Source organism: Chelonoidis abingdonii, chromosome 11 (genome assembly GCF_003597395.2).
Source record: "Chelonoidis abingdonii isolate Lonesome George chromosome 11, CheloAbing_2.0, whole genome shotgun sequence".
Classification (NCBI taxonomy): Eukaryota; Metazoa; Chordata; order Testudines; family Testudinidae; genus Chelonoidis; species Chelonoidis abingdonii.
In genome coordinates this window covers 60,430,167-60,455,484 of record NC_133779.1, presented here as the reverse complement: position 1 = coordinate 60,455,484, position 25,318 = coordinate 60,430,167, and the positions used below count along the sequence as shown (strand labels likewise).

At 46.9% G+C, this 25,318-nt stretch overlaps 1 protein-coding gene and 1 pseudogene across 1 annotated transcript; both read left to right on the top strand.

Annotated features, from left to right (window-relative positions):
- Positions 1 to 6,413: 6,413 nt before the first annotated feature.
- Positions 6,414 to 7,241, top strand: LOC116838286 (chemerin-like receptor 1). Its single transcript, XM_032803334.1, has one exon. The coding sequence runs from the start codon at positions 6,414 to 6,416 to the stop codon at positions 7,239 to 7,241; it is 828 nt and encodes a 275-aa protein (XP_032659225.1).
- An 11,450-nt stretch (positions 7,242 to 18,691) lies between these two features.
- LOC116838252 (chemerin-like receptor 1) lies at positions 18,692 to 19,401 on the top strand (annotated as a pseudogene).
- The last annotated feature ends 5,917 nt before the right edge of the window (positions 19,402 to 25,318 follow it).

The following is a 25,318-nucleotide window of genomic DNA, read 5'->3' as shown; positions in this document are numbered from 1 at the left end:
GTCTCCTTTAATTTCTATTTAACTAACTTCCTCATTTTTGTGTAGTTTTCTTCTCTGAAATTAAATGCTACCGTGGTGGGCTGCAGTGGTGTTTTCCCTGCCACAGGGATGATACATTAAATCATGTTATGGTCACTGTTATGAAGCAGTTCAGTTATATTCACCCCTTGGACCAGATCTTGTGCTCTACTTATCACTAAACCGAGAACTGGCTCTCCCCTGGTGGGTTCCAGGACTACCTGTACAAAGAAGCAGTCATTTAAGGAGTCAACAAACAATCTCTGTGTCTCATTCTGAAGTGACATCTGTCCAGTCAATATGGGGATAATTGATAATCCCCCATTATTATAAAGTTGTTTTTATTTTAACAGCCTCTTTAATCTTCCAGAGCATTTCACAGTCGCTGTCACCATCCTGGTCAGGTGGTTGCTAATATATCCCTACTGCTATATTTCTATTATTACAGCATGATATTACTATCCAGAGAGATTCCATGATACAGTTTGGTTCATTTAAGATTTTTACTTCATTTGACTCTACGCTTTCTTTCACATATAGTGCCACTTCCCGACCAGCAGGACCTGTTCTGTCCTTCCGATATATTTTGTAACCTGATATTACAGTGTCCCATTGATTATCCTCATTCCACCAAGTTTCTGTGATGCCTATTATGTCAATCTCCTCATTTAATACGAGGCACTTTAGTTCATGCATCTTATTATTAGACTTCTAGAATTTGTATATAAGAACTTAAATGTCACTTTTTAGCTGTCTGCCATTACATGATCTAATTGAATGGACAAACTTCTATGGGTGATGTTTTCAAAAGCACCTATGTGAGTTAGGCGCTTAACTCCTAACTTCAGTGGGAATTTGGCACCTAACTCCCTTAGCCACTTTTTAAAATCTAGTCCTGTCTCTTCATTGCCAATCCTGAACCTTCAAACCTCATGAGCCACCTCCTAAAACATCATGAGATTGGTTTGAAATTACAGACATTTGGGTTCTTCTTTTTTTGCCTTCTGGTATTTTTTGGGGGGGGGGGCAGCATTTCAAGCTTTTCTCTGCAACGACAAAGGCTGGAAACTTACTTTAAAAAAAAAAGACAGAAAGCTGAAATTCCCACATAATCATCTAATTCCAAGATCTGGGGCTTGGAGGAAAAGGACAAGCATGGCGAATGCCACGACCAAATTGTTAGAGTCGATGACACTACAAAACTCCACCAAAAGTTTTAGAAAACCAGAAAAATCCAGCTCTGTTTTGGAAACCAAAGGAGTGAGGAGGTGTATAAAATATTGGGGACTTTAAATAAAATGTGGTTGGCTGTTGCACTCTGTACCTCAAAACAGCATCCTGGAACCCCCATATTCATCATTGTCATATCAATACGAATAAAGTCTGCCTTGTGAGGTATCATTAAAAAAGTCTTGCTCTGTTGATTATTAATATCCTGTTGAATTGTATGTGCTGTCATTGTATGGGGAGTTAGGAAGTTTTGCTATGTGTGTATTACTGAAATAAGTTGTGATGTTGGGAACCACAACCAGCCTTTCAGGTACTACAACGGAGGAGCAAGACAGTGTTACTGGCTCATCAACACCCCTCCAAGAATCCACTATCTCAGGAACTGTAAGCAGTGGAGATTTTTCAGAGAGAGCACGTAGACAATGGAGACTGTTTGACCCAAGTCATAGCAAAGTGGATTTCCAGCAAGCTGGAAGAAACTATAAAAGAGAGGAAGTGACATCACCACTTGGCCTCATCCCCACCACAACTCAACACCTGGAAACACATCTGAAGGACAAAGACTTTGAACTGTGGCAATTTGGCATTGGGCTGGAAGACAAGCCTTGCCTGTGTATTGAGGAACTGTCACCTGCTTGTACCACCTGCCAGGATGATACACAGCTTGATTCATATCCTGTCTAGTTTATTTAAGTCAGACTGCAAATTTACTTTTCCTTCTTGTGTAACCAACTGTGATCTCTATGCTTGATGCTTATAATCACTTTAAATCTGCCTGTAGTTAGTAAACCTGCTTTATATTCTACCTAGAACTGTGTGTTTTGATGGAAGGGCTTGGGAAATCTCGGCTAAGTTTCCAAAGCTGCTGTTTGTGCTCTCCACATCGGGGGAAGCGCAGACTGGGTAATGAACTTACATTTGCCAGGCATCTCGCCAATGCAGGACTGTATATATTGGACAGCAAGGCCAGGGAGCCCGAGGGATTTGACTAGAGCCTCCCTACTGGTGGTTCGTGAGTGGCTGGGAGGTCATTCATGGAACTCAGCGGGATGTGTTCCTGCCTAGCTACAGCTGTGGAGTGTAGAATTTGCGAGAAGTTTGCAGCTTGACACAGCATCACAGAGTGAGAGGGACACCCCAGGCTGGTGGGGCACAGGGCTCAGATGTCCCACAGTCCGAGTTGCACGACAGGAACTCTGTCAAAGTGACTTTTTAAAACAGTGTCTCAATGAATCCTGATATTCCTGGTCAAAATTCATGCAGCTTTCGCCCTTCTCTACGTTGCTGGCCATTCTCCAGATTCAAACCCATCCACCAGCTGGTTTTGGAGCAAACACAATGTCATGTAAAAGCAGCAAAGAATCCTGTGGCACCTTATAGCCTAACAGACATTTTGGAGCATGAGCTTTCGTGGATGAATACCCACTTCACCCACAAAAGCTCACGCTCCAAAACGTCTGTTAGTCTATAAGGTGCCACAGGATTCTTTGCTGCTTTTACAGATCCAGACTAACACGGCTACCCCTCTGATACTTGACACAATGTCATGTGTGTCACAGCCATCAAATCACATTGTCAGTCCTGAGTCTTTGGATAAAAGTCTACAGCAATGGTTCTCAACCAGGAGTACATTTACCCCCGGGGTTACACAGAGATCTTCCTGTGGGTACATCATCAGCTCATCTAAATATTTGTCTAGTTTTACAACAGGCTACATAAAAAGCACTAACATAGTCAGTACTAACTTAAATTTCATATGATGACTTTTTTATACTGCTGTATATACTGTCCATTGAAATGTAAGTGCATTATTTATATTCCAGTTGCAATTATATGGTAAAATGAAAAAGTAACTATTTATCAGTACTAGTGAAACTTGTATATTTATGTCTGATTTTGTAAATAATCAGTTTTAAAGTTAGGAGAAACTTGGGGATACACAAGACAAATGAGAATCCTGAAAGGGGTACAGTAAAACACATGGCCAGTTGATGGCAGCACATGGGCAATTCAGTTGCTTCTCAGAAACTGGCAATCAAGTCACCACGTCACCTTCCCTTTCGCTTGGTCTACACTAGCAGCCGATGTTGGTATAACTATGTCAGTCATGGGTGTGGAAACCCACCGCCCTGGGTGACACTGTTCTACTGACCCAAGGCCCGGTGTAGATAATGCTTCTCCTGTTAGGACAGCTACCACTTCTCGGGGTGGGGGGCCATTAACTATGCCGATGGGAGAAGCATAAATAGCATCTTCACTGAGCCGCTGCCGTGGTGCAGCTGCATCGGTGTAGCCTTCCCTGAACAGCCTCAGCTCCTTGAGTCTCTTTCTGTCAAGCCCGGGGTCCAGGCTGTTAATCTTTCTCGTGGATCTTCTCTGACCCCTCTCCAGTTGCTCAACATCCTCTTGAAGGGTGGGTCCCAGAACCGGACACAGGTCCCGGCGGCGGTTGCACCAGGGCTGGATCCAGAGTGAAAATCATCTCCCTGCTCCTAACTGAGAAAAGCGCCTCCACGCCTGAGGCCTCCAGGCAAATGACGAAACAAGAAGGCAGGATGGAGGCCGGGCTGTGGTTTGTGTGGTCTCTAGCACAGAGCGAGGGTTTCCTTAGCGTTGGCTGGTCTGTAACATGGCCCGGGCCAAGGGGTGCAGCAATGGCAGGGCTAAGAATCTCATGCGTCCGATTCCCTGTGGGGTTCTGTTCACTTTCCTCAGCAGAGTCCCAGCTGCTGTCTACGCTCCTGGGAACTCGCACGGTGAAGTCTGCTGGACGTGGATGTCTCAGTCCCTGCTCTCCGATGGGGGTCCTGCACGCTGGCCCATGGAAGTGGACAGCGTAATGCAGACACCTTGCTAGGGACCAGCAGAGAGGGGGAGCTGTTAGAAGGTTTTCCCTCCACCCTCCCACTTCCCTGGTTCTTGTCATGCAGAGGGCAGGTGGCAAACGAGCAGAAGTCCATAGTGCAGACAATGCGATGTTCATTGGAGTTAATGCCCAGCAAGAGTGATTCCAATTTTCCTTCCCCCCACTTCCTGTTTGACCTCAGTTTATATCTCAGCTATACCTTAACCAATTGTTTTACTGAACTTTATCTAACCAATCCTAACATATTGTAACACAATTCTCTAACCAATTTTATCCTACTACCATCAATAATCTACACCCAGGAACATGAATTATACAACAGACAGAAACAAGTAGTGAACCAGACAGATTAAGAATAGGGGGGGCATCAAGATAAAACAGATAGAAATGAGGGTTTCACAACCACAACCACTGAGAAGTGATTTCTTGCCAGACAGGCTGCTGTCAAACTAAGTTTTCTTTAACCATCTCAGGATCTGTTTCTTTATCTGGTGGTGATGGGCACTATCAGGACAGGATCATCTTCCTAACAGCCCAATACCCCCTTATTTCAGTGTGACGGGTTTGGGATTTGAGGATGTGACCGTTCTCTTCCCAGAGCATGGCTGCCCTCGCTGCTTAGCCAAAGGCCTTAGCCTAAGAACAAGGCCTCAGACTGTCACAGTGAGAGAAGGCCCAGACACAGGTGGATTGCGGTTTTGATTCTTTGTTTTTATACCCCTGTAACTAGCTAAGTGATAAAAATACACCTAAGTTCTTAGAGTATAGGCCTCTACAGGAAGACTTGAATACCTATATTCTAACAGGAGCTTGTGGTTCGCATAACATCTGCAAGTAGCTGTGGGTGCAGAAGGCCTTCCAGGCTTTGCAGAAGTATTCGGACTCAGCCACATCCTGTGATCTCCACTCATTGTTCTCCCCGCCCCACATGAACAGCTTTCTGCTCCAGCTTGAGCCACTCTGGGAGAGCTGCAGGCATCGTGCTGGGGACCTTGGACAGGGGTCGACTCTGAGACACTGCATCCCCCCCAAGACATGGGTAAGGAAATGAGATAAACCCCCCATGTGCCCCCCTTCCAGCTGTCCCCATCCCCTCCCCTCATCCACTCTAGTTAGAACCGATTGAAATTATTTGTGGGTCCTGTTGTCAGAGGTCATGGGCTCCTGTCACACAGGGTGGTGCGTAGATGCTGACAGAGCTTGGAGACCCCATCGTGCCAGGTACTGCACAGGCCCAGAGGGAGAAAGAGGTCTGGCCACAGCGAGCTCACACTCTAATGTTTGGAGAGGAAACTGAGGCAGGGGGCCGTGGCGTCACTTGTCCAGGCTCCCCAAGCAGTTCAGTGAGAAAGTCTGGGATGGAGCTCCTCGGCTAACCATGACAATAGACTCTTGCAATGTCCTTCCTTTTAAAAAAAAGTTTTTTAGCTGATTACAGGTCTCTTCTTCCTTTAGTGTTTGGCCAGCTTTTTTGTTGTCGTACTTGTTTCAATCTTACTTTTCTCCTCCTGGGGAGTTTCTCTCCATCAGTGCAGGTTTTCACAGGGGGGATCTTTTGGTGGGGATTGTGCCTGCTCCACTAACTCACCCCCACAACATGACCCAAACCACACAAAAACTACACTTCAGAATGAAAGGGGGCTGAGGAAGACTCTCCTTCAGAAATTCCATTATTTCAAAACAAAAAAAAGGTGGAGCGGAAGTGATCATTCATTAACTTTTTTTTTTTTTTTTAACAAAGACGGGAATATCCTTTGGGATACTAACAGATAGAAGATTATTTGGGAGTTTTGGTGAGGCTGCGGAGGGTGGCGGGTGTGTGTGTCTCTCCAATCTCTGCCTTGGACCGCCCTCCTCATTGCCCACCTCCCCTTGCCCTTAAATCCAACTTTGCAGTAAGGTTATTTTTAATATTTGGTGTAGTCGAAAAAAACAATATTATGTAAAAACAAAAAATGTTTGGGGAGAGAACAGATGCAAGTCCTGCATCTTGGTAGGGGGTTAGACAAGATGCCCCTTGTGGTCATCTTCTAACCCACTGGCTCTGTGCTTCTAAGGTCTTCAAACCATTGGTACCATTGGCCTACAAGGATTTCATCCCATTTGCATTCAGCTCAGGATCTGGGGAGTTTAAAAACTCTAAGGAGATTATAAACTCTGCGGCTGTCTCTCTCTGTCGTTGTCCTGTCCTCGAGCCATTTTCATTGCTTTTCCTTCCTTTGCTCAGTACATCATCTGAACTATCCCCACCGAACCCTGATGTGAAGGAGGGGATATTGTGACTTCAACTCTTCCAAGAATGGAGTTCCCAGTCCTCTTCCTGGTGGTGTGTGGTGTGGCTTTCCTGGCCGGGGTGCCGTTGAACGCCTATGCCTTCTTTGTTGCCAGCTGCCATGTGGAGAGGACAGCCAGCACCATGTGGTTCTGGAGCCGGTCCGTGGCCGATTTAATGTTCCTCGTTTTCCTGCCCCTCAGATTGACCTCAATCTTCATCCTGGACTTAGACTCGGCCAATGAGCTGAGCAGCACCATCACCTCCTTCCACATGTTCTTCAGCGCCTTCCTCCTCATGTCTTTCAGTGTCGATCGCTGCATCCTAGTGGGACACTCTGAGTGGGCCAGGAACCATCGCACGCCCCTCCTGACATTCAAGGTGTTTATAGGCATGTGGGCCCTGTCTGTTGGTTTCAGCTTGCGACACGGTGATCTCTGGGAATCCCTGCATTCACCTGCCAGCATCAGAATGAACTTCCAACTGGATGAAGGGAGGGTGAAGGCCGCCATTGCCATCCAGTTGCTGGTTGGGTTTCTGATCCCACTAGTCTTGATCTTGATCCCAACCTCCTATATTATTCTCACTGCCAAGCTGAGAAGGAACAGGCTGATTCAGTCCACCAAGCCACTCAAGATCCTTCTTGGCTTGATCCCGACCTTTTTCCTGTGCTGGCTGCCGTATCACATCTTCTCCTTCCTGCAGATCTCAGCTACGTACCCTCAGACTCTTCTGAACACGGGAAGCACATTTGCTTGTGTCATGACATATTTCAGCAGCTGCCTCAACCCCATCTTCTACCTCACCACGGAGGAAGAGTTTCAGAGGTACCGGCAAAGTGTATACAACCCCTAAAGCACTGACAACTCAGGGCCAGAACCGGTTGAATAGGGGAATGGATGAATTGTCGATATTTGCATGGAGAAAAAATTCTCTTCGCTGGGACCTGTAACTTCTTCTTGACCCCAAAATTGTCTTTTTTAGGAAGTGATTTTTTTTTCCTTACTCAAAGAAGAGCCATAAGAATGATTACAGGATTTGAAAACCTGCCTTGGAGTGAGAGACACAAGGATCTCAAGCTATTCATCTTAACAAAGAGAAGGTGAAGGTGTGACTTGATCACAGTCTGTAAGTACCTATGTGGGGAAAAAATATTTAATAACGGGCTCTTCAGTCTGGCAGAGGAAGGTGTAACCCGATCGAGTGAACAGAAGTTGAACCTAGACAAATTAAGCTTAGAAACATGGTGTTTCTAGAAGATCAATGGGTCTATGAAACAAAGGGTAATATTTTCAAAAGAATCTAAGTCCTATTTTTAAAAGTGTTTAGGCCCATAGGAACCTCACTGTGTGTTAACCAGAACGTAACATAACCCTATTATAGTCTTGGTCTTCACAACATCCTTTGGCAGAGTCCCACAGGTTGACTGTGCGTTGTGTGAAGAAATACTTCCTTTCGTTTGTTTTAAACCTGCTGCCTATTAATTCCATTTGGTGACCCCTTGTTCTTGTGTTATGGGAAGGAATAAATAACACTTCCTGATTTACTTTCTGCAATCAGTCAGGATTTTACACAACTCAATCATGTACCCCCTTAGTTATCTCTTTTCCAAATTTAAAAGTCCCAATCTTACCAATCTTTCCTCATGTGCAATCCGTTCCAAACCCCTAATCATTTTTCTAGCCCTTTTCTGTACCTTTTCCAATTCCACTATATCTTTTTTGAGATGGGTTTTTATAGAGACAATATGATATGTTCAGTCTTATCATCTCTCCATTTCTTAATGATTCCCAACATACTGTTGATTTTTTCACTGCCCCTGCACATTGAATGGATGTTTTCAGAGAACTATCCACACTGACTCCAAGATCTCTCTCTTGAGTGGAACAGCTAATTTAGACCTCATCCTTTTATATATATATAGTTGAGATTATGGTTTCCAATGTGCATTACTTTGCATTTTATAACACTGAATTTCATCTGCCATTTTGTCACTCAGTTTTCTGAGACCCCTTTGTAGCGCCTCGCAGTCTGCTTTGCACTGAACTATTTGCAGTAGTTTTGCATCATCTGAAAATTTTGCCATCACACTCTTAATTCCTTTTTCCAGATCATTTATGAATATGTTGAACAGTAATGGTCCCAGTACAGTCTCTGCTATGTCTCTGTCTCCTGTCTGAAAACTGACCATTTATTCCTATCCTTTGTTAGTTTGTAGTCCTGCAATTTCACATTTGAATTCCTTCAGAACACTTGGGTGAATGCCATCTGGTCCCGGTGACTTATCACTGTTCAGTTTATCAATTTGTTCCAAAACCTCCTCTAATGACACCTCAGTCTGGGACAGTTCCTCAGATCTGTCACTTAAAAAGAATGGTTCGGGTTTGGGAATCTAGCTCACATGCTCATCCATGAAGATCAATGAAAAGAATTCATTTTTTTCCTCTGCAAACCTTATAATCCTTCAGTGCTCCTTTAACATCTCGATCATGCAGTGGCTGCTCTGGTTGTTTAGCAGGCTTCTTGCTTCTGATGTACCTTAAAAATACTTTTTCTATTACTTCTTGAGTCCTTGGGCTTCCTAATTACATTTCTATGCTTCATTTGCTGGAGTTTATGCTCCTTTCTATTTTCCTCTTCTACTTTTTAAAGGATGCCTTTTTGACTCTCAGAGCTTCTTTACTCAGTTGTTTACCCACATTTAAGTTAAGTCTCTATTATGGTGTCTTTAAAAAGGGCCCATGTAGCTTGCAGGGATTTCACTTTTGGTGCTGTACCTTTTCATTTCTTTTTTACCAACTTCCTTATTTTTGTGTAGTTTCTTCTCTGAAATTAAATGGTACAGTGTTGGGCTGCTGTGCTGTTTCCCCGGCCAGAGGGATGTTAAATTTAATTATATTATGGACACTATTACCAAGCGGTTCTGTTATATTCACCCCTTGGACCAGATCCTGTGCTCTACTTAGGACTAAATGAAGAATTGCCTCTTCCCTTGTGGGTTGCAGGACTAGCTACTCTAAGAAGCTATTGGAATAAAGCTATCCAGGCCTGCCTGTACAGGCCTATACTTTAAGAGCTTAGGTGTATTTTTATCACTTAGCTAGTTACAGAGTTATAATACAAAGAATCAAAATCACAGTCTGCCTGTATAGTCTGAGGCCTTGTTCTTTGTCTAAGCAGTAGGGGCACCCATAAGTTGGGAAGTGAACGGTCACATCCTCACATCCCAAACCTGTCACACTGAAATAAAGGTGTATTGGGCTATTGCGAATACAATCCTGTCCTCATAGTGCCCATCGCCACCAGATAAAGATGGTTAAAGAAGGCTTATTTTGACAGCATCCTGTCTGGGAAGAAATCACGTAAAAATATTTGCGTTGTAAAACTCTCATTTCTATATCGTTTTATCTTTATGGCCCCCCTCTTCTCTATTCTTAATCTGTCTGGTTCTCTAATTGTTTCTGTCCTGCTGTATAATTAATTTTGCTGGGTGTTAGTTAATTAGCTTAATGGGATATAATTGGTTAGAGAATTATGTTACAGGATGTTAGGATTGGTTAGTTAAATTTCAGTAAAATGATCGGTTAAGGTGTAGTTGAGAATATTACTCTATAAACTGGGATCAAACAGGAAGTAGGAGGAAGGGAAATTGGATCATGGTTGCTACGGGGGGAAACGGGAATAGGGAACAGGGAACAGGGACACAGGCTAGGCTATGCGGGGTCAGAGCTGGGAAGGGACAAGGGGTAAATGCTCTGCGATGTCAGAGCTGGGAAGGAGGACGCAGGAGAACAGATCCTATCTGACCTTAGAAATAAGGCCTACTGGTGCGAAGGGCTTTGGAATATGCTTGCTTGGAAATTAACCCCAATAAACATCACATTGTCTGCGCTTCGGACTTCTGGTCTTTTGCTGCTTGCTGTCTGCGTGCCAAGAACCAGGGGAGAGGGTGAAAGGAAAGCCTCTAACAGAGACAGTCATTTAAATGTGTCAAGGAACTTTATCTTTGAGTCCCGTCCTGAGGTGATTTATACCCAGTCAATATGGGGATAGTTGAAATCTCTCATTATTATTGAGTTTTTTATTTTAATAGCATCTCTCATCACCCTGAGCATTTCACAGTTGCTATCAGCATCCCGGTCAGGTGGTTGGTAATATATCCCTATCGCTATATTATTATTCGGGCATGGAATTACTATCCATCGAGAGTCTATGGTACAGTTTGGTTCATTTAAGATTTTTACTTCATTTGACTCTATGCTTTCTTTCACATATAGTGGCACTCACCCACCAGCATCATCTGTTCTGTGATATATTTTGTGACTTGATATTAATTGTGTCCTGTTCAGTCATAGAATCATACAATATCAAGGTTGGAAGGGACCTCAGGAGGTATCTAGTCCAACCCCCTGCTCAAAGCAGGACCAATCCCCAACTAAATCATCCCAGCCAGGGCTTTGTCAAGCTGGACTTTAAAAACCTCTAAGGAAGGAGATTCCGCCACCTCCCTAGGGAACCCATTCCAGTGCTTCACCACCCTCCTAGGGAAATAGTGTCTCCTAATATCCAACCTAAACCTCCCCCACTGCAACTTGAGACCATTACTCCTTGTTCTGTCATCTGGTACCACGGAGAACAGTCTAGATGCATCCTCTTTGGAACCCCCTTTCAGGTAGTTGAAAGCAGCTATCAAATCCCCCCTCACTCTTCTCTTCTATAGACTACACAATCCCAGTTCTCTCAGCCTCTCCTCGTAAGTCATGTGCTCCAGCCCCCTAATCATTTTTGTTGCCCTCGGCTGGACTCTTTCCAATTTTTCCACATCCTTCTTGTAGTGTGGGGCCAAAACTGGACACAGTCTCCAGATGAGGCCTCACTAATGCTGAATAGAGGGGAATGATCCCTCAATGTGCTGGGAAAATATAGCCCAAAATGCTCTTTAGTTTTATCCTCATGGCCTCCACTTTTCTATTGTTAATCCGTCTGGTTCTCTAATTGTTTCTGTCGGCTGTATAATTAATTTTGCTGGGTGTAAGTTAATTAGGGCAGTGGGATATAATTGGTTAGAGAAATATGTTACAGTATGTTAGGATTGGTTAAATCCTAAATTAAATGCTGATTATCTTCATTCCACCAAGTTTCCGTGATGCCTGTTATATCGATATCCTCATTTAATACGAGGCTCTCAGGTTCACCCACCTTATTCTTTAGACTTCTATATAAGAACTTGAATGTCAGTTTTTAGCTGTCTGCTATTACATGATGTAATTGAATTGAGGCTTCTACTGGTGTGATTTTCAAAAGCATCTATGTGAGTTAGGTGCTTAAATCATAACATCAATGGGAATTTGGCAGCTAACTCCATTAGTGACTATTAAAAATCTAGTCCTGTGTCTTCTTTGCCAAAACCCAAGCCTTCAAACCTCATGAGCCCTCCCATAAAACATCATGCAATTGGTTTGAAAAGAAAGACATTTGGATTCCTCTTTTTTGCCTTATGTTTTTTTTTTGTGGGGGGAAGGAAGGTGCCATTTCAAACTTTTCTCTGCAATAATGAAGGCTGGAAACTTTCTGAAAGAACGAAAGAAAGATGAAATTCCCATCTAATCATCTGATTCTAGCATCTGTGGCTTGGAGGAAAAGGACAAGCATGGCGAATGCTGCAACCAAATTGTAAGAGTCGGTGATGCTACAAAACTCCACCGAAAGTTTCCAAAAAAACAGAAATATCCAGCTCTGTTTTGGAAGCCAATGGAGTGAGGAGGTGATTAAAATATTGGGGACTTTAAATAAAATGTGGGTGACTGTTGTACTGTGTACCTCAAAACAGCACCCTGGAACCCCCATATTCACCACTGTCATATAATTATGATAAGTTCTGTACAAAGTCTGCCTTGTGATGTTTCAGTTGAAAAGTCATGATTTGTTGATCATTAGTAGCTTATTGGATTGTATGTGCTGTCATTGTGAAGGCTGTGAAATTTTGCTATGTGTGTGTTACTGAAATAAGCCATGATGTTGGGAACACCCACAACCAGCCTTTCAGGTACGACAATGGGGGAGCCAGGCAGGGTTAATGGCTCATCAGCACCCATCCAAGAATCCACTATCTCAAGCCCTGTACACAGTGGAGGTTTCTCAGAGGGAGCACGTAGACAATGGAGACTGTTTGACTCACGTCATAGCAAAAGATCTTTACAGCAAGCTGGAAGAAACTATAAAAGAGGTGAAGTGATGTCACCGCTTGGCCTCACTGCCTCCGCAATTCAATACCTGGAAACATGGAGGGAGGACAAAAACTTTGACTTTGGAGAAGTTTGGTATCGGGCTGGAAGACAAGCCCAGCCTGTGTATGGAGGGACCATCACCTGCTTGTACCATCTGCAAGGGTGAGACATGGCTTGATTCAAATCCTGTCTAGTTTATTTAACTGAGAATTTACTTTTATGTCTTGTGTAACCAACTGTGGTCTCTACACTCGCTGCTTATAATCACTTTAAATCTGTCTGTAGTTAATAAACCTGTTTTATATTCTGCCTAGAACTGTGTGTTTTGATGTAAGTGCTTGTGAAATCTCAGCTCTGTTTCCAAAGCTGGTGTTTGTGCTCTTCATGTCGGGGGAGGCGCAGACTGGGTAAGGAACTTACACTGGCCGGGATTCTGAGCAGTGCAGGACGGTACATTTCTGGGCTGCCAGGCCAGGGAGCCGGGGTGGGAATTGACTGGAGCCTCCCTATTGATGATTCATGAGTGATTGGAAGGTCATTCATGGTGCTCATCTGGGTGTGTCCCTGCCTGGGGAGGGCTGTGTAAGTGCAGGGCCTCCCAGAGGTTTGTAGCTTGACACAGTATCACAGTGTGAGAAGGACACCCCAGGTTGGTGGGACAGAAGGCTCATCGGTCTCACAGAACCCATCACATTGGCTTTTTAAACCAATGTATCCTGATATTCCCAAACAAAATTCAAGCAGCTTTCGCGTTTCGCTACGTCGCTGGCCATTCTCCAGCATAAACCAATCCACCAGTCAGTTGTGGAGCAGACACTATGTTATGTGGGTCACAGCCAATGACGCAAGAGATTGACAATCTACCCACCACCTGGTAAGGTCTCTCCAGGACATTTGAGGGGTGACTGGGGGTGAAGCATGTCTGGATCCACCCATGAATCACTCCCAACCCAGTGTTGCTTCAGGGGCCGAAGCTGGGTCTGGTGCATCTCCAGATGTGAACAGGCTGAATTTTTGCAGTGATGCAGCCACACATCAGCTCCTGCTCTTGGGCTGTGGCTGTCCCGGATGTAGGTGACCATCTCTGCAGATGAGATCTCAGACCCTTCGTCACGAGAGGCCCCAGAGCTGAGCCGAGCTGTTTGAGGCATGCACAGAGCTGACACGCTTGGAGGCTTTTCAGACTCAGCTTTGTGAGCATCTGCCACCTCCTTTACTCCCCATCAAGACAGAGTCCGTGGGGTGGGTAGGGGGGAGCTGCAGGTGGTGTGTGTGTGTTGAAGGAATCAATTCTGAGATGCCGTGTCTGATTCACCCAGATCATATGTAAGAAAGTGAGATTAAAGCATCCAACTTCATTGTTAGGATGAAATCCACAAATCCACAATGCCCCCCGCCAGATCTCTCCCTGCCCCCTGCCCCCCGTAGGTGCTGCACCTCTGGGATTGAAGTGGTTCCCATCATATACATGTCATTTGTTGCTACAAATTCTCTTAATCTGCAGATCTCAGGGGAGGGAGGGAGGGGCCATGACCCCAGGTTCGCTTGTATGGCTGGGAAAGGAAGGGAGGGGGAGATAACACTTCTTTACCCAAAAGGTATCCTTTAGATCCCCACATTTCGTATGCAGGTGCAACACTTATCAATTCTTAACAAGGAGAAGGGAGGGGAAATGGGTAACACTTTATCTATTAAGCGATGGAATAGCGAGTGTCCGCGCCTGCTCCCAGACACCATATCAGCACACCCCGACTCAGATACTCTCCCAACCCCATGTGGCCCTGCACCCCTCCCCCTGTCCTCATGTGGCCCTGCACCCCCACTCAGACACCCACTCCCCCCATCCCCATGCAGACCCTGGCTGACCCCTAGTCTCTCCCATTCAGTCAGGCACATCTGCTCCTGTCGCTATGTGTTCCTGCACCCCCATGTGTCTTGCACCCCCTGTCCATATGTATCCCTCCATCCTCACTCAGACATCTACTTCCTCCATCCCCATCTGGCTTCACCCCTCCCCAGTCCCCGTGTGTCTCTGTGCCCCACCCAGCAACTCTCTGTCCTTATGTAGCTCTGCACCCCCCCCACACCATATGGCCTTGCATCTCGCTCCCTTGTGTGGCCCTGTGCCTTCAGTCCCACTCAGTCCCTGTGCTCTCCCATTAGTCTTTATGAGCCCCTCCCTGACCCCCCATCAGCCTCATGCTGTCTGACTCCCCATAGCCCCTGTCTCCTGACCCAGCCCACAGCCAAGAAGGCACAGCAGCCACTTCCCTTGCTGGCTGGGAGCTGCTGCTGTGTTCTAGCTCCACAGCACCCTCTGCTGGGCAAAAGGCAGAACTGCAGCAACATTTCAGGAGAAGCTTTTTTTGGCACAAAAAAAATAAAAAAATATGTCTGGCTGTAGTGGGGCAAATTGCCCCGCTCCCTGTGAGAATGGGCTGGGGCAGGCCAGGGAGCCTGCGCAGCCCGGGAGCCAATTAGGAAAGGGCTTATAGGGAGCCAATCAGGGCCCAGATTGTAGGGAGCCAATTAGGGCCAGGCTCAGAGGTATATAAAGGCTGCCCAGAGGAGGGAGTAGTCAGTCTGTCCCAGGCCTTTGAAGGGAGGAGGTCAGTCTCCAAGGAGGGGGGAAGACTAGCACCGTGGACAGTGCAGTGCTGGGCAGGCTCAGGGAGGTTAGAAGGCTCTAGCCCCTAGTTGCCGGGCTTCAGGTCTTGAGGGAAAGGGCCTAGCAGGTGCAAGGGACCGTAGGGGAAGCAGCCCAGGGAAACAGACTGAGAAGGAAAAGGAGGAGGACAGCGAGGCTGACGCCAGATGGTCCCTGGGCCGGGACCCCCCCACACCTTCCTCCTTGTGGTACATCCAGTCACTGGCCATTACAGACCATGCCAGATCCCTGCCAAGAGGGATTAGACTCTGAGGGCGGGTGGTTGCACATGAAGGCTTGACTGGAGGACTGCTGATGATCGATCCCCAGAAGGGGGTGCAGATAAACTAAGGGGCACTGCTGGAGGGCAGTGGCCTTGAAGAGGACGCCGCCAAGCAAGGAGCAACGCGGGTCCAGAGACACCAACAGAGGGCAGAACAATGGATGGGACACCACCAGGAGGGGGTGCTCCACTGGACAGAGCTAATTCCCAGAGTTACCAGCAGGAGGTGCCAGGTGGTGAGTCCCCCACCTGTTTACACTGGCTCATTAATTATGCACACACAACATTAGTGCAGAATTCCCCCAGGTGTGATTAAACAAGTCATTGTCTGTATGAAATTTTAGTGTGCGCTGACTTTGCTAGTGGCTTTTATGTAGCCTTGCAGCGGGTGGTTACCCCGCTCCTGCCCTGAAAGGCTTAAAACAGCCCTGGGATTGGGCTATGGCAGGGAAAGCAGCTATTAGGCTGATTGGAGAAGCAGCCGCAGCTGGGCCATGCCCCAGTCAGGCCTCAGCTGGCCCTATATAAGAGGCTGGGAGCCAGGAGCTCAGCAGTCTCTCTCTGTGTTCAGGGAGAGAAGGGCTTGGCTGCAGGGAGGTCAACCAGGTATCTGGAGTGGAGCAGAGCAGGGCTGGGAAAAGGCCAAGGGAGCTGAGGAGCTCCAGCCTAGGAAAGCCCCAGGCTGAAGGCCTGGTAAGTCCTATTAGGTACTGGGTTGCAGGGGCAGCCCATGGGTAACCAGAGGCAGCATGAGTGGCTTATACTGCAGTCTGCCCCAGTGAAGGGGGGCTAGATGGGGGCTGGGCAGTAGCCAAGACTGAGGTGAAGTGGGGACAGGGGGTGGGGGTTCCCCTGGGAGGAGGAGACCCAGAGTGTGGGGGTACTGCCAGGGGGCAGCACCCCATTAAAGGGGCACCAGGGTCCAGGGAGGGACCCGATGGCCCAGCGGGAGCAGATCACCGGCTGACAGAGGATGCTCCAGAGGGCTGGAATGAGCTAATTCCCACGGATGACCAGCAGGAGGCGCCGCAGGGGTGAGTCCACACGCTCAAAGCTTGTTGTAAAGGTAGGCAAATATCTAGATGAGCTGATGACCCTTCTGGGAGATCTCTGGGTACCCCCAGGGGAGCGTGTACCCCTGATTGAGAACCACTGCTATAGACTTATCCAAAGGCTCAGGGCTGAAGATGGCAGTAAAACCTTCTGGCCAGTAGATGGCAGCACACATACAATTCAGGTGCTTGTCCTAAGGTGGGAATCAAGTCACCCCTTCCACTTACCTGTCGCCTGTTATACACTAGCAAGTGATTTTTGGTATAACTGTGTCGCCGGGGTGTGCAGAAACCCCCCGCCCCCGGGTGACGCTGTTATGCCAAACTAACACCCAGTGTGGACAATGCTTCTCCTGTCAACAAAGCTCGTGGGGGGTAGATTAACTACGCTGATGGGAGCTCTCGCGTCAGCATAGACCGCGTCTTCACTGAGCCGCTACAGCGACACAGCTGCATCGGTGCAGCCTTCCCAGTGTAGACGTGTCCTTTGATAAACTGAACTGACTGAGCTCCTGGAGTTGCTGTCTGCCAAGCCTGGGGTCCAGTCCATTATTCCTTCGCGTGGCTCTTCTCTGACCCCTTCCGGTTGCTCAACATCCTTCTTGAAGGGTGGGCGCCAGAACTGGACACAGGATCCCGGACACAGGATCCTGGACACAGGGCTGTGGTCGCACCAGGGCCAGATCCAGAGGGACAATCACCTCTCTGCTCCTAATCAAGATTTCCCTGTTGATGCATCGCAGCACGGCCAGAGCCCTTTGGATCTGGTAGCTCACGTTGAGCTGAAAAGTGTCCCCACGCCTGAGGCCTCCAGGCAAATGACGAGAGATGAAGGCAAGTTGCAGGCCGGGCTGTGGTTTATGTGGTCTCCAGCACAGAGCGAGGATTTCCTTAGCCTTGGCAGGGTTGTAATGTGGTCACAGGCGAGGGTGGGTTCTCTGCAGCAAAGGCAGGGCTGAGAATCTCATGCATCCGACTCCCAGCGGGTCTCTGTTCACTTTCCCCAGCAAGGAGGGGCTGGAGGGCAGAGTCCCAGCTGGAGTCTCTGGTCCAGGGATCTCACCCGGGGAAGTCAGCTGGAAGTGACTGTCTCAGCCCTGGCTCCCCACTGAGGTCCCTGCCCACGGATGTGGATAGACGAATGCAGATGCCTGACGAGGGCCCAGCGAGGCGGAGCTTGTGGTTTGCATAACGTCTGCATGTAGCTATGGGTGCTGGAGCCCTTCCTGACCTTGCAGATGTATTCGGACCCAGCCACTTCCTGTGATCTGCACCCATTTTTTTCCACCCCACGTCCCCCCACCCCCCGATATACCACCACATGAGCAGCTTCCTGCTCCAGGCTGAACCAGTCTGGGCGAGCTGCAGGCGTCATGTCAGAGACCTGGGACGGGGTCGACTTTGAGACGCCACGTCCCCCCCAAGTCACAGGTAAGGAAATGAGGTAAATCCTCCAGCTACCCCCTGGATTTCAGTCTGACCCGCTCCCCACACTGCTTCACCCTGTATCTTCCAGCTCCCACGTCCTCTCCCATCATCCACTCCGGTTAGAACCAGCTGAAATTATTTGTGGGTCCTTTTGTCAACGGTCAGGGGCCCCCATCACACTGGAGGCTGCAAAGGCTTTGACCAAGATCAGGGCCAAAATCGTGCCAGGCGCTGCACAGACCCACGGGGAGAAACAGGCCTGGCCACAGCGAGCTCACTCTCTAAACAGAGAAATGTTTGGATGGGAAACTGAGGCAAGGGGCCATGACATGACTTGTCCAGGACTCCCCAAACAGTTCATTGGCAGAGTCTGGGATGGAACCCAGGCGTCTGGACTCCCTTTCTATCCACTAAAATAGACACTTGCAATATCTTTCCATTTAAAAAAAAAGTTTTTTTACCTTGTAACTGGTGTCTTCTTCCTTTGGTGCTTTGTCGGCTTTTTCATTGCCGTCGTTGTTTCAATCCTACTTTTTTCCTCCTGGGGAGTTGCCTTCCATCACCGGAGGTTTTCACAGAAGGGTTCTTTCAGTGGCAATTTTGTCTGCTCCACTAACTCACCCTCTCTCCCCCAATTGGCCCAAACCACACAAAAACTCCACTTCAATATGAAGGGGTGGGGGGCTGGAGAAGACTTGCTCCAAAAATTCCTGGACTTAGACTGGGCCAGAGGCTGACCAGCACCGTTACCTCCCTAGACGTGTTCTCCAGCGCCTTCCTCCTCACAGCCCTCAGTGTCGATTGCTGCATCCTCATGGCGTGCCCTGAGTGAGCCCGGAACCACCGCACGCCCAGCTTGGCTTTCATGATTGTTTTGGGCATGTGGGCCCTGTCTGTTGGGTTCAGCTTGTGGTACAGTGGTCTCTGGGAATCCTTCCACTCACCTGTCGGCATGCGCATGAATTTTACACTGGATGAAGGCAGGGTGAAGGCCGGCGTTCCAATCCAGTTCCTGGTTGGGTTTCTGATCCCATTAGCCTTGATCTTGATCCCAACCTTCTACATCGTTCTAGCTGCCAAGCTGAGAAGGAAGAGGCTCATCCAGTCCACCAAGACACTCAAGATCCTTCTTGGCTTATTCCTGACTTTTTTGCTCTGCCGGCTGCCGTATCACATCTTCTCCTTCCTGCAAATCTCAACTGAATACCCGTTGCCTTTCCTGGTCATAGAAAGCACTTTTGCTTGTGTCCTGGAGTATTTCAGCAGCTGCCTTAACCCGATCTTCTACCTCACCATGGAGGAAGAGTTTCTGAGGTATCGGCAACGTGCACGCAACCCCGAAACCACCGACAACTCAGGGCCGGAGATAGCTGAATAGGGGAATGGATGGAATTGTGGATATTTGCATGAAAAAAGAATTTATTTTACTGGAACCATAGGGTCCTCTTGACCCCAAAACCGTATTTTTTATCAAGTGAATTATTTGAATTTTTCCAGAGAAGAGCCACAAGAATGATTACTGGATTCGAAAACCTGCCTTAGAGTGAGGGAATCATGAAGCCCCATCTATTTAACTTAACAAAGAGAAGGTGAAGGGGTGACTTGATCACAGTCTGTAAATACCTACGTGGGGAACAAATATTTAATAATGGGCTTTTCAGTCAAACAGAGGAAGGTCTAACATGATCCAGGGAACAGAAGTTGAACCTAGACAAATTCAGACTGGAAATGAGGTGTAAATTTGTAATGATCAGAGTAAACTGACCATTGGAGCAATTTCCCAAGGGTCCTGGTGGATCCTCCATCATAGGCAATTTTTAAATCAAGCTGGGATTTTTTTTTTAAACTCTGCTCTAGGAATGGTTTGGGGGCAGTTCTCTGGATGGTGTGACCCGGGATGTCAGATGAGATGATCACGCTGGTCCTTTCCAGCCTTGGAATGTATGAATCTGTCATTTTAATGAAATATTTAGATTTTTGGTTTTGTTCATTTTTAGATTATTTTGAGGCATTTGTTCTTTATGGTCTGTACTTTTCTACGTCTTTGTTTCATTGTTTTTGTCAGCCTGTCATCTTTGCACCTGGTGGAGCTCCAGCTCTTCTTCTGTCCAGTGGTTCCTGAAGATCAATGAGTCTATGAAACGAAAGACAAAAGGGTCAACGTCTTATTTTTAAAAGGGTTTTGGCCCATAGGATCCTTGCTGAGAATCAATGAGAACTTAAGGTAAGAACATAAGAACATCCATACTGAGTCAGAGCAAAGATCCATCTAGCCCAGTGTCCTGTCTTCCGACAGTGGCCAATGCCAGGTTCTCCAGAGGGAATTATCAAGTGATCCACCCCCTGTCGTCCATTCTCAGCTTTTGGAGAACAGAGGCCAGGGACTCCATCTCTGCTCCTAGTTCTTACGTTATGAGAAGGAATAAATAACACTTCCCTATTTACTTACTTAGCACCAATCAGGATTTTATAGACTTCTATCATATCCCCCCTTAGTCATCTCTTTTCCAAGCTGAACAGTCCCAGTTCTCCTGATACGGAACCTGTCCCATACCCCTAATCATTTTTGTAGCCCTTTTCCAATTCCAATATATCTTTTTTGAGATAGGGTAACCACATCTGCACACAGTATTCAAGGTGTGGGCGTATCATGGATTTATATAGAGGCAATATGATATTTTCAGTCTTATTGTTTGTCCCTTTCTTAAAGATTCCCAGCATTCTGTTCCCTTTTTTGACTGCCGCTGCACGTTGAGTGGATATTTTCAGAGAACTATCCACAGTGACTCCAAGATCTCTTTCTTGAGTGGAAACTGCTAATTTATATATGTGTACTTGGGATTATGGCTTCCATTGTGCATTACTTTGCATTAAATAACACTGAATTTCATCTGCCATTTTGTTGCCCAGTCACCCAGTTTTGTGAAATACTGTTATAACTCCTCACAATCTGCTTTGAACTTAATTATGGTGAGTAGTTTGGGATCATCTGAAAATTTTGCCACCTCACTGTTTATCCCTTTTTCCAGATGATTTATGAATATGTTAAACACCACTGGTCCCATTACAGACCCCTGGGGGCCACCTGTATGTACATGTCTCCATTCTGAAAACTGAGCATTTATTCCGACCCTTTGTTTCCTGTCTTTTAACCAGTTACTGAAGCGTGTGAGGACCTTCCCTCAACTCATGACAGCTTACTTTGCTTAAGAGTCTTTGGTGAGGGATCTTGCCACAGGCTTTCTGAAACTCCAAGTACACTATATCCACTGGATCACCCTTGTCCATATACTTTTTGACCCCAAAAAAGAATTCTGTTAGATTGCTGAGACATGACTTCCCTTTACAAGCATGTTGACTCTTCCCTAACAAATGATATCCGTATATGTGTGTGATAATTCAGTTCTTTACTATAGTTTCAATCAGGTTAGCTTCTTTGCTGCTTTTCCCAAAATTATTGCATGTTTTATTTTTATAGCCTCTCTAATCTTCCAGAACATTTCACAGTCCTATCACCATCCTGGCCAGGTGGTTGATAGTATATCTCTACTGCTGTATTCTTATTATTCAAGCATGGAATTACTCCAGAGAGATTCTACGGTACAGTTTGGGTCATTTAAGATTTTTACTTCATTTACCTCTACACTTTCTTTCACACATTGTGCCACTCTCCCACCAGCACAGCCTGTTCTGTCCTTCTGATATATTTTGTAACCGGATGTTACTGTGATTATCCTCATTCCACCAAGTTTCTGTGATGCCTGTTGTATCGATATCCTCATTTCATACAAGGCACTCGAGTTCACCCATCTTATTATTCAGATTTCTAGTATTTGTGTATAAGAACTTAAATGTCACTTTTTAGCTGTCTGCCGTTACGTGATGTAATTGAATTGACTTAGGCTTCTACTGATTTTTTTTCAAAAGCACCTGTGTGAGTTAGGTGCTTAATGGCTAACTTCAATGGGATTTTTTCACCTAAATTCCTCAGCCACTTTTATAAGTCTAGTCCTGTATCTTCAGTGCCAAGCCAAAGGCTTCAGTCCTCACAGGCCACCTCCAAAACATCATGAGATTGGTTTGAAAAGAAAAACATTTAGGTCCTTCTTTTTTGTCTTATGATTTTTTTTCCAGCCATTTCAAGCTTTTCTCTGGGACTCACCTAAAAAGAGAAAAGAAAAGAAAGCTGAAATTCACACTTAACCATCTGATTCCAGTATCTGGGGCTTGGAGGAAAACAGGAAGCATAGTGAACGCCACAATGAAATTGTAAGAGTTTGTGACCCTGCAAAACTCTGCCAAACATTTTGGAAAACCAGAAATGTCCAGCTCTGTTTTGGAAGCCAATGAAGTGCGAAGGTGTTTAAAATATTGGGGACTTTAAATAAAATGTGTGGCTGTGTTACTCTGTACCTCGAAACAGCACCCTCAGCCCCCATATTCACCACTGTCATATACATATGAACAAAATCTGTCTTCTGAGCTATCATTTTAAAAACAATGATCTGTTGAACATTAAAATCCTGATGGATTATATGTGCTGTCGTTGTATGTGAGGTTGTGACGTTTTGCTGTGTGTGTTATTGAAATAAAGTATGATGTGCAGAATAACCAAAACCAGGCTTTCAGGTGGAGGAGCCCATCCCAGAATCCACTATCTCTCAGGAACTGTATAAAATGGCGATTTCTCAGAGAGAACATGTAGACAATGGCGACTGTTTGACCCACATCATAGCGAAATGTAGTGCCAGTAAATTGGATGAAACTGCAAAAGAGGGGAAGTGACATCACCACTTGGCCTCATGGCCCCCACAATTCAACACCTGGAAACATGTTGGAAGGACAAAGACTTTGAACTGGGGAGGGGGTCCCAGGCTGGAGGAGAGTCCCAGCTTGTTCATTGAGGCTGTGTCACCTGCATGTGCCATCTATCAAGGTGAAACATGGCTTGATTCAAACTCTGTTTAGTTTGTAGAACTCAGATTGCGAATTTACTTTTATTTCTTGAGTAACCAACTGTGATCTCTGTGCTCACTGCTTATAATCACTTTACATCTGTCTGTAGTTAATAAACCTATTTTGTATTCTAGCTAAAACTATGTGTTTGGTTGAAGTGCTGGGAAATCTCAGCTCAATTTACAAAAGCCGTTAAGTGTCATCTCCACATCATGGAAGGGGTGGACTGGGCAATGAACTGGCCAGGCTTCTAACCAAGGTAGGATTGGTTAGATTCTGGTGTGCAAAGCTGGGGAGCTGGGAGAAATTGGTTGGAGCCTCCCTATTGATGGTTCATGAGTGGCAGGGAGATCATTGATTTAACACTGCTGGGTGTGTCCCTGCCTGAGGATGGCTGTGTCAGTGCAGAGCCTGCCAGAGGTTTGTCACTTGATACACCATTGCAGTGTGAGAGGGACACCCCAGGTTGGTGGGACAGAAGGCTCAGAGGTCCCACAGCCCAGCTTGCGTGCTGCGTACCCCCTCACAGTGGCTTTTTAAACTAATGACTTAATGAATCCCGATATTCCTGGCCAAAATTCACACAGCTTTTGCCCTTTGCAACGTCCAGCCACTCCACCAGCCAGTCGTGGAGCAGACACTATGTTGTGTGGCTTACATCCAATGAAGCAAGAGATTCACAATCCACTCGCCACCTGGCAGGGTCTCTCCTGGATGTGGGAGAGTTGACCGGGGCCAAAGGCACACCCACGAATCATTCCTGACCCAGCAGCACTTCAGGGGCCCAAGCTGGGTCTGGTGTGTCTCCAGGTGTTATCGGGCTGAATTTTGGCAATGATGCGGTCGCACCTGCTCTGGGGCTGCAGCTGCCCCGGATGTGGGTAATCGACTCTCTGCACACAGCATCTCAGACCTTTCATCACGAGAGGCCCCAGAGCTGAGCCGAGCTGTTTGAGGCTTGCCCGAAGCTGGCCACCTAGGAGGTTTTGCAGACTCAGCTTTGTGAGCATCTCACCCGCGCTGAGCCACTCGCCTGTACTGTCTCCGCCGAGGAGACAGTTTCCTGTCACCAGACAGAGTCCATGAGCAGGGTGGAGGGGGGGGGTGGGAGCTGCACATGTTGTGTGTGTGTGCTGGAGGAATCAATTCTGAATTGACCGTGTCTGATTCCCCCAGGACACAGGTAAGAAAGTGAGATTAAACCTTCCAGCTTCAATGCTAGGCTCAAATCCAGAATCGTTTCCCCAGATCTGTCTCTGCCCCGAACACCAGTTTGCTCCCTGCCCTCACCCCACCACCCACAGCAGCCCCCCCCACCCCGACTGTCCCTGCCCCACCCACTCATCTAAAGCAGCCTCCTCAGATCTCTCTCTGTCCCCCACGCACAGGTGCTGTATCGCCATGGCTTGAAAGTGGTTTCATTATATATCGAGGATTATAGTTTGGATTTCAGATAGGCTTCTCAGGCCCCCCACTGGTAACATATTTTCCAGCACCTAACCCATATTCCTACTTCCCACGCAGCCACTCACCCCACGTTCCTCCCTGTCACCTATATAAAGAGTCTCCATGCACTACCCAGAGGTAGGCCCATCTCAGTGGACAAAGACCTTTTAGACCAGTTGACAATCAACCACTCTTCCGATTCGACTGTACCGCACCTTTTATCTGGAATTCGGTCATATTATGTTCTGTTATGTACCCCAAGTTTTCTCCACCATTAAATAATGAAGTTTACAACACAAGCAGACAGAAAAAGACAAGTGTCGCCGACAAGCACACAAACACACTGACAGACAGGTTATTCCGTCATTTGCCATGAATATAACAATAAATCCAATTGGATATGTAAATGTTGGTAACTTTCCATTTTTAGAGATGTATATGTAAAGAGCACGGCTGTTTCAAACTTTTTTCTTCCTGGGACCTTAGCTGAAGAACACTGAGTTGATTGTGCTGCCACCCAATGGACCTAGGAAGTGAGGGGGGAGTTGGGATGTGGGAGGAGCAATCAGGGCATATGGGGCAGAGGGTTGGGTTGTGGGGATGAGGGCTGCAGGGTGGGGCTGGGAATGAGGGGTTCAGGGGGTTGGGGTGGGGGGGGTCAGGGTTCTGGGCTAGGGTGCAGGCTCTGGGGTGGGTCTAGGGATGAGGGGTTTGGGGTGCAGGATGGGGATCCGGGTTTGAGGGGAGGCTCAGGGCTGGAACAGGAAATTGAGTCGTGGGGTTGGGGCGTGAGTTTACCTCGGGCAGCTCCTGGTCAGCAATGCAGCAGGGGTGCTAAGGGAGGCTTCCTGCCTCTCCTGGCACTGTGGACCACTCTGCGCCCTGGGAGCAGC

Bases quoted from the DNA above. Each gene is read 5' to 3' on its own strand.
- LOC116838286 (XM_032803334.1), top strand. From the start codon at position 6,414: ATGGAGTTCCCAGTCCTCTTCCTGGTGGTGTGTGGTGTGGCTTTCCTG.